The sequence below is a fragment of the Salvelinus alpinus genome, chromosome 30 (genome assembly GCF_045679555.1).
Source record: "Salvelinus alpinus chromosome 30, SLU_Salpinus.1, whole genome shotgun sequence".
Taxonomy (NCBI): domain Eukaryota; kingdom Metazoa; phylum Chordata; class Actinopteri; order Salmoniformes; family Salmonidae; genus Salvelinus; species Salvelinus alpinus.
The window spans coordinates 44,604,408-44,619,883 of record NC_092115.1 but is presented as its reverse complement, the minus strand read 5'-3'; the positions used below and the strand labels follow the sequence as shown (position 1 = coordinate 44,619,883).

Below are 15,476 nucleotides of genomic sequence, written 5' to 3'. Positions count from 1 at the left end.
ATTAGAAACCCTTGGCCACTGTATAGTGTGTTTACAAACTATTTGAAATGGGTAAAGCGTCTTTTGAGGGAAAGCAAAGGGCCAACAACAAAAGTAAAGATGTTTCAATAACTTCTTGATTATGTGTGATGTGTTTTATGACATTGGTTACATTATTTCCCTATTTCTTCAGTTTGAAGCTTAAATTATTACACGGATACTATACAGTGTAAGGCAGGTCACTGTATTCTGTGCAGTCTGGATTATGATTCTGTTTTCTAGTGCCCCCATCTGGTTCATCGCAGGAATCGCAAGGCCCAACTGTTTGCAGGCGAATGCCATGGGGCTAGCTCGAGATTCTACAAACACAGCAAAACATTAACAAACATAGATAGCTAGCTTTGAATGAAAACTCACTTTATATAGAAACGTCCGCAGAAAAGTAATTATTAAACTACAGAAGCGGGCGTATCGGCTTGCTTGCAAACACAATCACAACACACGTTCAGCTAGCTAGTTAGCCTGCTAGCAACTTTCTCCAGCACGCCTCCCAGTTCCTGCACCACGAGCGTGAGGTAGGGTAAATTGTCGAACATTGGGGTATGTTGTGAGAGTGGGAAAACGATTCCAATATAATGTTATCGTAATGGGTAAATGTACCATAGATGACTGCATTGTAAAGTTTGGTAGCAAAGTGTTTTCACAAATCACTGGTGTACCACGAAACAATGCTAGCTAGCTGCTCGCTAATAACGTCGTTACTGTAGTTCAAAGGCCTTGCTAGACATCAGGGTCGAGTAGCAGAGTTACCCGACTTGTTCCATGTTATGCTAGGTAGCATTTAGCACCTACATAGCTATGCTTAATGCTACATTTTTGCATAGATCTCCAGTTAGATGGCTGGCTAGCTAACTAGCTATATATATGCTAAATTAGAACATCTAGCTAGCCACTGTACATATAATTTAGTGAAGTAAAAAATATATATAACCATTCAATAGAATGCCATGTTTTGTGAGGTTTGTTGTTGGAAACGGGCAATGTTTTTCATTTTCTGTTAGCACTTATTCCCCTTTTGACATATTATGCTAGCTAACATGCTAGGCTAGCAGGTGCAGTGATTTCATACATTATTGTTTGTGAACTGCACAAATACCATGTAGGGAAATGTAATACACTTCTAACAAGCTAGGTTGTTATTTGATTATCTGGAATAATATTGAGAACTCAGCAATTGTTGCTGCTACAAGATAAAAAGCTTACTGCCAGCATCTTCTCCATTTTAGTTAGTGATACATATATCTAGCATAAATCATAGAGCAAGCAACAGGGACATGGTTTCCAGAGCACAGCGGTTGAATTTACACATTGCCGTTGTCTCTATCTCTCAGTCAATCATGTCAGGCATCAAGAGGAAGATTGAAGACAAGGACCCAGACTATGAAGACATCTCACAGGTTCAGGAGAACAAGCGACACAAAGTAGTGGAACAAAATGGTAAGACTGGAAGTTCTACAACACATGCTATTGTACTATTAAAGCCTTCCTGTACTTGTGCACTTAGGCTGTATGGACAATTACTGGTTCACAGTATCTTTAGGATGATGCTAACATGTGACCTAGCTCACTCTGTCTGGGTTTTCATACTCTTTTCAAACTTGCCAGCGAGGGAAGCTACGGTGCAGAAGATTGAGGCCATTATCAAAGACCAGTTCTCTTTGGAGATGAAGAACAAAGAACATGAGATCGAAGTGATCGGACAGGTAACTGTTAACCTCATCTACTGAATAAGTATCATGTCAGGTAACTGTTAACCTCATCTACTGAATGAGTATCATGTCACCATACATGAATCATATCAGAACCATGAGGGTACAAAAGTACAAACAAACACCTTAAATGCATGCAAAGACAAACACTCTGTTTTCATGTTTATTACCTTTAATTGTGTGTAATTACAATGTACAATATAGAGCTGGGATGATTAACCAAAAATTACTGACACCGACATCACCTTCACTTACCGAAGTATTTTGCTTACGTCAGTAATTTTCTGTGATTTTGCTGTCCAACGTTCCTGTAGATTGTCCCACAACCATAATTTGGTCAACATTAATAGCCTATGCATTATGTCGATTCCTGCTATGAAATTATCTGCCTGTCCCTGTTTTGGCTGCTGTGTGAGCAAGCCACTCTTACTTCCTCTCCCCACTGTGCGCACAGAGGAGGAGGGAGAGATGCATTGGGAAAAATACATTTTTCAAGGCAACCACTGTTCTAGTTAGAGAGAGTAGAGGCACAGCTTTCTGTGAGTATATCATGTACAGTTGAAGTCAGAAGTTTACATACACCTTAGCCAAATACATTTAAACTCAGTTTTTCACAATTCCGGACATTTAATCCAAGTAAAAGTTCCCTGTCTTAGGTCAGTTAGGTCACCACTTTATTTTAAGAATGTGAAATGTCAGAATAATAGTAAAGAGAATGATTTATTTCAGCTTTTATTTATTTCATCACATTCCCAGTGGGTCAGAAGTTTACATACACTCAATTAGTAATTGGTAGCATTGCCTTTAAATTGTTTAACTTGGGTCAAACGTTTCGGGTAGCCTTCCACAAGCTTCCCACAATAAGTTGGGTGAATTTTGGCCCATTCCTCCTGACAGAGCTGGTGTCACTGAGTCAGCTTTGTAGGCCTCCTTGCTCGCACACGCTTTTTCAGTTTTGCCCACACATTTTCTATAGGATTGAGGTCAGGGCTTTGTGATGGCCACTCCAATGCCTTGACTTTGTTGTCCTTAAGCCATTTTGGAAGTATGCTTGGGGTCATTGTCCATTTGGAAGACCCATTTGTGACCAAGCTTTAACTTCCTGACTGATGTTGCTTCAATATATCTACATCATTTTCCTACCTCACGACGCCATCTATTTTGTGAAGTGCACCAGTCCCTCCTGCAGCAAAGCACCCCCACAACATGATGCTGCCATCCCCGTGCTTCACGGTTGGGATGGTGTTCTTCGGCTTGCAAGCATCCCCCTTTTTCCTCCAAACATAACGATGGACATTATGACCAAACAGTTCTATTTTTGTTTCATCAGACCAGAGGACATTTCATTGCAAACCGTAGTCTGGCTTTTTTATGGCGGTTTTGGAGCAGTGGCTTCTTCCTTGCTGAGCGGCCTTTCGGGTTATGTCGATATAGGACTCGTTTTACTATACTTTTGTACCTGTTTCCTCCAGCATCTTCACAAGGTCCTTTGCTGTTGTTCTGGGATTGATTTGCACTTTTTGCATGAAAGTACGTTCATCTCTAGGAGACAGAATGCGTCTCCTTCCTGAGCGGAATGACAGCTGTGTGGTCCCATGGTGTTTATACTTGCGTACTATTGTTTGTACAGATGAACGTGGTACCTTCAGGCATTTGGAAATTCCTCCCAAGGATGAACAAGACTTGTGGAGGTCTACCATTTTTTTTCTGAGGTCTTGGCTGATTTCTTTTGATTTTCCCATGATGTCAAGCAAAGAGGCACTGAGTTTGAAGGTAGGCCTTGAAATACATCCACAGGTACACTTTCAAATGATGTCAATTAGCCTATCAGAAGCTTCTAAAGCCATGATATCATTTTCTGGAATTTTCCAAGCTGTTTAAATGCACAGTCAACTTAGTGCATGTAAACTTCTGACCCACTGGAATGGTGATACAGTGAATTATAATGAAATAATCTGTTTGTAAACAATTGTTGGAAAAATGACTTGCGTCATGCACAAAGTAGATGTCCTAACCGACTTGCCAAAACTATAGTTTGTTAACAAAAAATTTGTGGAATGGTTGAAAAACTAGTTTTAATGACTCCAACCTAAATGTATGTAAACTTCTGACTTCAAATGTATTTCTCACCTCTTAATATTGAGTTCTAGGGTTGGGCGATGTCAACCTTTGTCCTATCGTGATTATGTACCCATAAAACATAGTGATATATAATAATAATTATAATAATAATAATACATTGGACTTATATAGTGCTTTTCAAGGACCCAAAGTCACTTTACAGTTATAGAAGTGCTAAAGAAAAAACGAAATAGGAGTCAAAACTAAACTTGACTAAACAATACATAAATAAAGAGAGGGGTGGACTCAAAGGGAAAGAGTGTGTTGTATTAGTGTGTGGGGAGGGTTGGGATTTGGATATGAACCCGGTATGGGGTTTGGATTGGGGTTAGGATACCATCCCGGTTTAGGGTAAGATGTAGGGTAAGGGTTTGGTTAGGGTGCCGCACAGTATGGTGAAGAGAGGAGTGTATTTTGGGGGGGGGGGGGGGTTTAAGGGTATACGGTGCATTCGGAAAGTATTCAGACCCCTTCACTTTTTCCACATTTTGTTACGTTACAGCCTTATTCTAAAATGGATTTAAAAAAAAAACATTTTCCTTTTCAGTCTACACACAATACCCCATTATGACAAAGAGAAAACTGTTTTTTAAATATTTTTTTTGCAAATCTATATAGCACATTTATTGAAATAGGCTACAGAAAATAGGAATAGGCAAATTACTCACAATGTCACTTGTACGCGGCCCTGCTGTGCACTGCGAGACTCAGTCAAGTTCAAATCAAATTTTTCTTAGTCTACCTGTTGTTTACAAACAGTGAAATGCTTACTTACGGGTCATTCTCAACAATGCAGAGAGAGATATAGAAAAGATTACACAATGAGTAACGATCATTTTACTATATGGACGGGGCACCAGTACCGAGTTGATGTGTAAGGCTCCAAGGTAATTGTATATATGTACATATGGGTACGGGTAAAGTGACTAGGCAACAGGATAGATAATAAACAGTAGCAGCAGCGTATGTGATGAGTCAAAATAGTTAGTGCATAAAGGGTCAATGCAGATAGTCCAGGTAGCTATTTGGTTAGCTATTTAGTAGTCTTATGGCTTGGGGATACAAGCTTTTCAGGGTCCCGTTGGTTCCAGACTCGGTTCATCGGTACCGCTTGCAATGCTGTAAGTTCAACATTTAGGCTAAACCATCGTCAGTCACATCACAGTGTCGTCGCCATCGACGATGGCTGTCAATCATTGTCGATAGACAATGTTATTGTAATATCGGCCAACCCGACATGGTACCACTTTACTACCTGAGTAGGCTATGTAGCATGGTTTTGATACGCCCGCGGAGCGGAGCTGAGCAGAGCACGCCATTTGTCGGTAATAGGCCTACATCAATTAGCCTAGGCCTAGTGCTTGAAAGTTTTTGTCAGACATTGCATTTATTGATAGATTAATCAATTAGCCTACATGCCTATCTAGCAACAAGATCATATTTAGAGTAATCAACCCATCTAAAGAGTTCCCACTTCCTCAGGCGGTGAATAATAGGTATAGCCTAGGCCAATATGCACAAAGATGTCGGACAATTCATCTCCGCAGAGCCAGAAATAAATGTGATCATTTTGGATCCTATTTAGACAGGTTGCACATCAAAATATCAATCATGTTTTTCCTGGATATGTTAGATGGAATAGCTTACCTTTTGAGTCATAGGCTACCATCTCAGTTGTCTTACTTGGCACTGGAAGAAAATTGTCTAGACCCCTGCCGCTAATGCAAAGTAGTAACTGTCCATAAAAAAAGAATAATTGTATGTTGTATTTATTGGTATCGAGCAAAGTAGTTACATTTATTGCGATATGAATTTTTGTCCGTATCTCCCAGCTCTAATACAATACTACTTTATTGTCCATATGTTACAGAGAACAATGGAAATGTGTCTTCTCCGTCCTTAACACCCTCAGACAGCACACATCACACATGTAGTTGAGACGAGCGCATGGTCAAGCTGCAGTGCAGCGCCCCTGGATGGAGAGCATGTTGTGCGGTTAAGGGCCTTGCTCAAGGGCCCAACGATAGGGGAATGTCTTGAGGATGTGAACCCAGCAGCCATCCATTTGCCAGGTCAATTCCACCCTTTTTCCAAGGCCCGGCCTGGGAATCAAACCGGCCACCTTTCGGCTACAGGTCCAACTCCTTAGCCGCTTGGCTACTTACATGCTTAAACTGTAGGAGAAAAGTTAATTACACGTTTATACTGCAGGAGAAAGTTTCAGTGTTGCTGTTCATTTCTCTGTTACAGCGTCTGAATGAGGCCAGGCGAATGATGGACAAGCTCAGAGCCTGTATTGTGGCCAATTACTATGCCAACGCTGGGGTGCCCAAGCTCCAAGAGGTAAGGTTGTTTTAAGTCAAATTTCTTATTTGTACCCACTTTGTATTCAACAAATATAAATTCTACAACTTCATCCCCTCTCCTTTCCTACGTTTACCAGCAGGCATCCAAGAGCGACCCGGCGGTGCTGAACCACCCGGCCATCAAGCGTTTCCTGGAGTCACCCTCCCGCTCCTCCTCCCCTCTCAACCAGGGCTCGGACGCCCACTCCCTGGGGCCCTCGGAGTCTGAGTCCCTGTCACAGCTGGGTGAGGGGCCGGATAGGGACGGGGAGGGGGCCTGGAGAGAGGACAGGGGCAGGCAGGAGCGCAGGCCGGGCCGCAACACAGGGAAGGTGACTCTGGAGTCTGAAGTGGCTTCCACTCCCCGTCTCCTTTCCTTCATCTGTACTGATCTGAAAAACCTGGTCAGGTATAAGCAAATTGCTTTCACCCATCCTGTATTTTCAGACCTATGCAGATGAGGCAAAGGAGCTGAAGAGAGGGAGGCACTGTAGATTATTGAGACGCACCCTTGGGAAGGCAATCATATGATGACCCTCATGATTATTACTGCAGCGGTAAAAGGCTTCTGATACACCCTCTAACATGAATACTATGACTGTCTCCTTTGTTGTAGGACACGTTTGGCATCCCGTCGTCAGGTGTCCTGTCGTCAGACGGGGGGGAACAGAGGGTGACCTACCACACTACAGGAGATGAGGCTTCCAGGCTCTACATAAAGAAGACCATCGTGGTGGGAAACGTCTCCAAGTACGTGAATGACGTTATCAATGACTTTTTTTACTCAGTAGAATCTGAGAGCTTTTCAAGGCAGTGGTCCCATTCTTTTTTTTGACACGGTGAACTTTCTCAATCATTTCACAATGTTTCTAGTCCTGTGTGACAGATACAGGAAGATATGAACAACAGCAGTGTGTTGCAAAGCCCTTGTTATACAGTTGCAGGGTTGCAAACTCATCACTTTCAGGCAATATTTGCCGTTTGGATGTCTAAATAGGTCATCCACATGAATCGGGTAGTTCCGTAAGAAAAGTGCGCAGACCCAAGACCGTATCGCCCATTGACCAATCGGAGAGAGACGTGAAGAGATTTTCTCCCGTGTGATCACTAAATATAATGGTGTATCTTTCTGATATCCACATTCATGACTGAGCACAGAATGCATCCCTACACGTTCTACAAATACCAGTGTAGAGCGCGATGTCAGATATTTCATATCAGAATGAGCGCTTCATCCAATATCACGTGTGGTAGCTGTGAGCAGCCATCCCGCATCCCCTAACCAGCCATTAGCCTACTCAGCTGCTTCTCTCCGTCCGATCTTTCTGCGCATCTCCATCAGTTTTTAAATGTTATTTAGCCGCGATGGCACGCTGCTGTGTACAGACAGCGTTTTCTGTTGTTACGTTTGCTTTATTATTGGAGCGTCTCGCAGCGGAGGTAGGTGAATACGTATCTTTTAATTTAGCCTGTAAGAACAAGCAGGCCAGTCGGACTGCCATAGAGGAAAAACGGAGCACAGTGACAGCCATGATTGCACCTTTACATCACTGAAAACTGCAAGTTTCTAACCCAAACCACCGGAGCTACCTTCTCTCCTTTCTACCGCGAATTGGCGCACATTTTATATAATTTTATAAACCCTGTCGCTGGCCGTTTTAAACTACTTGCGGGTCTCGCACATTTTTGGTTTGATAGCACACAGCCTTGTTTAGTCATGTTACCTGGCTAGCTAGCTAACAACATGGTACCAATTGGCTATGCACAAATTTGGATGGCACAGGAAAAACTGAAAATGGATAAATAGCCAACTCAAGGAGATGCTTCAAAGGTAGGATGCATATGCCTTGTCAATGTAATTATAAGCTACATTTAAAAAATATTTTTCTGGTCCTTAAATTCTGTTTGGTGCTTCACTTTTGGGAGCATTGTGTGTGTGAGAGGGAATGAGAGAGCGGTGTGTGTGTGTGAGAGAGAGAGGAAGAGGATGTGTGTGTGTGTGTGTGTGTGTGTGTGTGTGTGTGTGTGTGTGTGTGTGTGTGTGTGTGTGTGTGTGTGTGTGTGTGTGTGTGTGTTCGTGTGTGTGTGAGTTGTCTGAAGAGTAGGCTAATGATGGTTTCATATAGGCCTAGTGTGTTTTCTCCTTACTGCCACAATGAAAATGCAGATCATTATGCGTTTATATTCCTCCTGCCCAATCACAGGTAGGCCTTTGGATATAAGCATTTTATACAGTAAAATGCAGTAAATTGTAGTAAAAAGTGTGAGGGGCAGTATCGTGTGGTATCACGATACTACTCGCTTGGCCTGGTATCACATTGTTGTAAAATGTTGGTATTGTCACAACCCCACTCTGAAAATAGGCACATTTTCGTGCAGTTTACAGATTATTTGCGTGTGTCCCATGCAGGAAAATAGTGTCACCTTTTTGGGCCCTCACCAGTTTGCATCCCTGCAGTTGAGTATCTCAGTAGGCAGTCAGCACACCTTGTTTTTGTTCCCTCCCATCACAGTGAGCAGTTGGGTAACTGGGTGCCTGTCATGCAAGCCCAGTCTTGATACAGGACTCTTGATCAATGAGATGTTTTCTCCCTGGATCACAAGTTTAGGGGTTACAGGGAGACACTCTACTAGAAGACAACAAGTAGGATATGACAATGTCATAACGGTGTCATGAAACAGTGATTATTAATTATGTCCCTTGACTTAACAAAGTAGCTAGACTCCCTATCTGTAAAAGCTTCATCATGTACTAGCACCTTACTTTACTCTATGAAATGTATTTCAAATGTTAGCTATATACACTACTGTTTAAAAGTTTGGGGTCACTTAGAAATGTCCTTGTTTTTGAAAGAAAAGCACATTTTTTGTCAATTAAAATAACATCAAATTGATCAGAAATACAGTGTAGACATTGTTAATGTTGTAAATGACTATTGTAGCTGGAAACGGCAGATTTTTTAAATGGAATATCTACATAGGCGTACAGAGGCCCATTATCAGTAACCATCACTCCTGTTTTCCAATTGCACTAGCTAATCCAAGTTTATCATTTTTAAAAGGCTAATTAGAAAATCCTTTTTCAATTATGTTAGCACAGCTGAAAACTGTTGTTCTGATTTAAAGAAGCAATACAACTGGCCTTCTTTAGACTAGTTGAGTATCTGGAGCATCAGCATTTGTGAGTTCGAGTACAGGCTCAAAATGGCCAGAAACAAAGACCTTTCTTCTGAGACTCGTCAGTCTATTCTTGTTCTGAGAAATGAAGGCTATTCCATGCGAGAAACAGACTCCTCACAAGTCTTCAACTGGCAGCTTCATTAAATAGTACCCGCAAAACACCAGTCTCAACGTCAACAGCAAAGAGGCGACTCCAGGATGCTGGCCTTCTAGGCAGAGTTCCTCTGTCCAGTGTCTGTGTTCTTTTGCCCATGTTAATCTTTTCTTTTTATTGGCCAGTCTGAGAAGGCCAGTTTTATTGCTTCTTTAATCCGAACAACAGTTTTCAGCTGTGCTAACATAATTGCAAAAGGGTTTTCTAATGATCAATTAACCTTTTAAAATTATAAACTTGCATTAGCTAACACAGCGTGTCATTGGAACACAGGAGTGATGGTTGTTGATTTTTCACCTTGTCGGCTCGGGTAATCGAACCATTGACTTTCGGTTACTGGCCCAACGCTCTAACCGCGAGGCTACATGCCGCCCAGGGAGTAGAGAGAACTCCGTCTGAGCTCCAGCTTCTTTCTATCTCCTCCTTTCCCCCTGCGAGGCAGCTCCCTCCCTCTCTCTTTCTCACTCTCTCCTCCCCTCCATCTGTCAATCCGAGGTAAACAAACAGAACCGGGGCACTAGTGCACAGTGACCGACAGCTCTGCTAGACAGCCCTTCCTGCATACCTGTCTCTCGCTGTTTCTTTCCCTCTTTGTGTTTTCTCATTGTTTTTTATTCTCTACTTTTCTCTCTTTCTCTCGCTCTTTCTCCCCATCCCCCAGCTTATCTTTCCTTCTTCTTCCCCTTCTCCCTACCTTCCTTGCTTTCTCTCGATACCTTTGGTGGTCCTAGAGTATGTGGCTCAGTTGGTAAAAGTGTGGCACTAGTAATGCCAGGGTCCTGGGGCCACATATTCCTACCTAAAAACGGCTGCTAAATGGCTGAAATATATGATCTCCCTCCTGTCTCCCAGGTATATCCCTCCTGATAAGCGGGAGGAGAATGACCAGTCGACCCATAAGTGGATGGTGTACGTCAGAGGCTCCAGAAGAGAGCCCAGCATCGACCACTTTGTCAAGAAAGTCTGGTTTTTCCTGCACCCCAGCTACAAGCCCAATGACCTGGTGGAAGTCAGGTATGTTTGTGTGTGTGCGCACGTGTCTGTACTTTGGAGGTAGTGCTCGTCTGGTTATTGAAGAGATCACTGGGGTGTTGTTTTTAAATGCAGGCCTCAGGCAACAGCAGACAGATTGAGACTCTCTGTGCAACATGTTTTGATCTGACGCGCTACGACAGGGATGGGTAACTTTGATGGGGTGGGGGAAACAAAAAGATCTGAACTCATCATGAGGGGCAGCAGTGGCATGTAGGTCTGTGTACCCACATCCATACCCACATATGCAGTCAGAGCCGGCCCCAAAGCAAAAACATTTTGGGGGCCCCCCTCCACATTGCAGGCAAAATATTTTAGCCTCCCCCCTTGTCAGCGGAGTGAGTTAATTTCCTGCAATTATGCACATTTTGCCATGAGGTGTAGAGAATATTTAGCAGTTTTAAAGCAAATTTGCTGCAATTCTACACATTTTTCCATGGTGCGGAGAGAAGATTTACCAAATTTATAACACATTTCCTGCAGTTCTACACATGTTGCCCTAATATATGCCATGTTAATATGATATCTAAATGAGAGTGACTAACAAAATGTGCCCTGCATTCCCGGTTGGTAATTTGACCATGATTACTAGTTTAGATAGCTGGCTAGACTAATTTAGCAATCTAAAGAAAGGTTAGCTGACACCTTGTGCATTCTAATATTATAACTTTCAACAGTAAGTTGAGACCCCGAATTAGTTCCTTTTTATTAATTATTAATTCGGGGAGCCATTTGCCCAACCCTGAGCTACGATGTAGTTTTGCCCGTATTTACACCTTTTTCATTTAAGTTTATAGGTCAACAAAAGTTTCCTGAACAACTTCTGTTTGGCTAGACAACGATGTAGGCATAGCTAGTGCAGATGTAGGCCTATCTACTGTTAGACCAGGGTTTATTCTGTATTAAAAAGGGGCTAAGGTGGTGGGCTTGGCAGGGGTCGTGGTCAGCGAGGCTGAATTTTAGAGAACATTTTCTCAAATTTCTCCATGGAGCTGTGAGAAATCTTTTAGTTTAAAGCAGATTTCTTGCAATTCTACCTATTTTGCCATGCAGGTGAGAGAAAACATTGCAGTTTTAATGGAAGTTTCATGCAGTTCTACATATTCTGCCATGGAGCTGAGAGAACATGCTGTTTTAAAGCAAATTTTCGCCAATTCTATGCATTTTGCTATGGATAATCCTGTGTTCTTTTGTTCAAACATAATAACAAAATATAGTGCTTTCGGTAAGTGTTCTGACTCCTTGACTTTTTCCACATTTTGTAACCTTACAGCCTTATTTTAAAATTGATTACATTTTTATTTTTATTTTTTGCTTTTACATAAGTATTCAAACCCTTTATTCAGTACTTTGTTGAAGCACCTTTGGCAGCGATTACAGCACCTTTGGCAGCGATTACAGCCTTGAGTCTTCTTGGGTATGACACTACAAGCTTGGCACACCTCTATTTGGGGAGTTTCTCCCATTCTTCTCTGCAGATCCTCTAAAGCTCTGTCAGGTTGGATGGGAGTGTTGCTGCACAGCTATTTTCAGGTCTCTCCAGAGATGTTCGATTGGATTCAAGTCTGGGCTCTGGCTGGGCCACTCAAGGACATTCAGAGACTTGTCCCGAAGCCACTCCTGCGTTATTTTGGCTGTGTGCTTAGGGTTGTTGTCCTGTTTGATGGTGAACCTTTGCACCAGTCTGAGGTCCTGAGTGCTCTGGAGCAGGTTTTCATCATGGATCTCTCTGTACTTTGCTCATTTCATCTTTCCCTCAATCCTGACTAGTTTTCCAGTCCCTGCCGCTGAAAAACATCCCCACAGCATGATGCTGCCTCCACCATGCTTCACCGTAGGGATGGTGCCAGGTTTCCTCCAGACGTGACGCTTGGCATTCAGGCCAAAGAGTTTCATCAGACCAGAGATTCTTATTTCTCATGGTCTGAGAATCCTTTAGGTGGCTATTGGCAATCTCCAAACGGGCTGTCGTGCCTTTTACTGAGGAGTGGCTTCTTTCTGGCCACTCTAGTATAAAGACCTGATTGGTGGAGTGCTGCAGAGATGGTTGTCTTTCTGGAAGGTTCTCCATTCTCCACAGAGGATCTCTGGAGCTTTGTCAGAGTCACCTCCCTGACCAAGACTCTTCTCCACCGATTGCTCAGTTTGGCCGTGCAGCCAGCTCGAGGAAGAGCCTTGGTGGTTCCAAACTTCTTCCATTTAAGAATGAATGAGGCCACTGTGTTCTTGGGGACCTCGACACAATCCTGTCTCGGATGCTCTACGGACAATTCTTTCAACCTCATGGCTTGGTTTTTGCTCTGACTTGCACGTTCAACTGTTGGACCTTATATAGACAGGTGTGTGCACCTTTCCAAATCATGTCCAATCAATTGATTTTACCACAGGTGGACTCCAATCAAGTTGTGCAAACATCTCAAGGATGATCAATGGAAACAGGATGCACCTGAGCTCAATTTCGAGTCTCATAGCAAAGGGTCTGAATACTTACATAAATAAGGTATTTCCGTTATTATTTTTATACATCTATACATAAATCTATAAACCTGTTTTCTTTTTGTCATTTTGGGGTATTGTGTGTAGATTGACGAGATTTATTTTTATTTAATCCATTTTAGAATAAGGCTGTAGCTTAGCAAAATGTTGAAAAAGTCAAGAGGTCTGAATACTTTCCGAATGCCCTGTATATACTTCTATATTCAGTGTTTTTGATATTTTCAATTCTCCCTCACTGTCTAGCTTTTATTTTGGTGATTTTTATTTCTCAAAGATTCCATAAAAGAAATATATAGGTCCATTGTCTTTTCTACATACTTTATCTTGTTTTAGATGTATAAGTTGACACTGGAAGGGTTTTTCCATCCCATTTTTTGGGGTTATTTATTATTATTATTTTACAGTTTGGACTCAGGCAACCTGCGAAAAAAGGCTACGGTGGTACGCCCAAGGATTTCAGTTGCAGAAAAATCTGTTTGACTGGTTGAGTAGTAAACATTAGAGGTATTCATGAGTCCACCAAAACCCGAAAAACCAACACCCGACCTGGGACCCAAAATTCTAACTTTTCACTCCGGTCTGGTTAGTTTGTCATCGGATCTCAGGTCTATGTAACTACAGCTGAGAGACCCGAATGGAGCCAACCACGGCTCTGCAGCCAAACTCAACTTACGGTCCGGGTCCGGACCCAGAGAAGGGTCAATCCGGACATTTTATTATATAAAAGTCATTTTTAGACCGTTTTTTTTTTTTTATCAACCGGGCGCAGCGGCCTCTTTACCTCATTAACCTCTCTTTCTCTGTCTCTCTCGAAGCAACTGCCACCTGTACTAGTGCCCTGTCTAATCCAATCGCGTGGTTATATGCAAATACAAGAGGCCGCGTCTTACCCAATCGCATTAATCCAAATATCCTCAGCGGAACCTTGGTACAAGCAGGCAGAAAGAAACTGCAGAAACTGCAGGCACAAAGATTTGACTGCAGTTCAACTGTAAATATCACAGATAGAAGGAGCTTAGTTACCAGTAACTTTGTTAATATGGCTTGTTACATTTTTTTACAAGTTTATTCTGAAAACCGTATATTCAAAGGCGAGTGGACGGAACAGTATTTATTCATTCTCCCCGCAACTAGCACAAAACCAATGTGTCTGATATGCAGTGAGTCCGTAGCTCTCGTGAAAAGTGCCAATGTTAAGCGCCATTATGACACCAGGCATAGTAAATTCAGTCAGACGTATCCCCTGAACACGGAGGTGAGAACAAACAAGATAAACCAACTCAAATCCCAATATGAGAGGTCCACCAAAGTCCTTGTCAATTCCATGACAGCCCAACAGTGTGCAATGGAATGTTCAGTGAGGATAGCTTGGGTTTTGGGAAAACACCAAAAAACCTTTTCAGATGGTAATATAATGCATGTGTGAAGTTGCTGAGATCTTGCTCGAAGGTAAACAAAAAGCTCAGGGAAAAGATCAAACAGATCCCCACTGTCAGATTCCACAGCAATGGAGGAGAACTGAAATATTAGCTGAAGATTTAACTTGATGAGGCCATTCAGAATGCACCATGCATTTCATTAGCTCTGCATGAAACAACAGATAACACTGATAATGCCCAGCTTCTGGTGGGAATTCTGTGAGGAGCTGTTGGAGTTAACAAATCTAGAAGCACACACACAGGGAGAAGATATCCATGAGGCCATCAAAGGGATGCTGACCAAAAGGGGGATAGATCTGAAGTCTGTGGTCTCCGAGGCCAATGCCAGTTTCAATTACTTACTTCTGCACAACAATGTCAGATGGCTCAGCAAAGGCAGGGTTTTGGAACTCTTTTGTGCCATTCAGGTGGAAATCAAAGCTTTCTTATCAGAGCAAAAGATTGACAAAGGCGTTCCAAAACTCAGTTTCTGAGTTTTTGGAAGATGAGAAGAATTTTTGACAGACATTACACCACACCATAATCAACTGAATGTTAAGCTGCAGGGACGAGACAACACCGTGTGTGATATGATAACAGCGGTCCGGGCTTTCCAGAGGAAATTTGAGCCTTTTTAAGGGAGAACTTGTCCACTTCCCCAATCTTTTGGTGCAAACGCTGGGAGACAAAGATGTTCCCAAACATGTTGATTTCATCCAGATGCTGATGGATAACTTCAAGGCTCGTTTTGATGACTTCATTACATTTACATTACATTTAAGTCATTTAGCAGACGCTCTTATCCAGAGCGACTTACAAATTGGTGCATTCACCTTATGATATCCAGTGGAACAACCACTTTACAATAGTGCATCTAACTCTTTTAAGGGGGGGGGGTTAGAAGGATTACTTTATCCTATCCTAGGTATTCCTTAAAGAGGTGGGGTTTCAGGTGTCTCCGGAAGGTGGTGATTGACTCCGC

General features: G+C 42.4%; 1 protein-coding gene across 2 annotated transcripts in view; it reads left to right on the top strand.

Moving 5' to 3' along the window:
- Positions 1-265: 265 nt before the first annotated feature.
- Positions 266-15,476, top strand: part of yeats2 (YEATS domain containing 2) — a 74,260-nt gene continuing 59,049 nt past the window's right edge. For both annotated transcript variants that reach the window (XM_071377018.1, XM_071377017.1), the window contains exons 1-7: positions 266-554; positions 1,371-1,476; positions 1,645-1,742; positions 6,120-6,212; positions 6,313-6,546; positions 6,831-6,964; positions 10,401-10,562. In XM_071377018.1, coding sequence (XP_071233119.1) covers positions 1,377-1,476; positions 1,645-1,742; positions 6,120-6,212; positions 6,313-6,546; positions 6,831-6,964; positions 10,401-10,562 — 821 coding nt within the window. In that variant the 5' untranslated portion in view covers positions 266-554; positions 1,371-1,376. The remainder of the gene's footprint in view (positions 555-1,370; positions 1,477-1,644; positions 1,743-6,119; positions 6,213-6,312; positions 6,547-6,830; positions 6,965-10,400; positions 10,563-15,476) is intronic.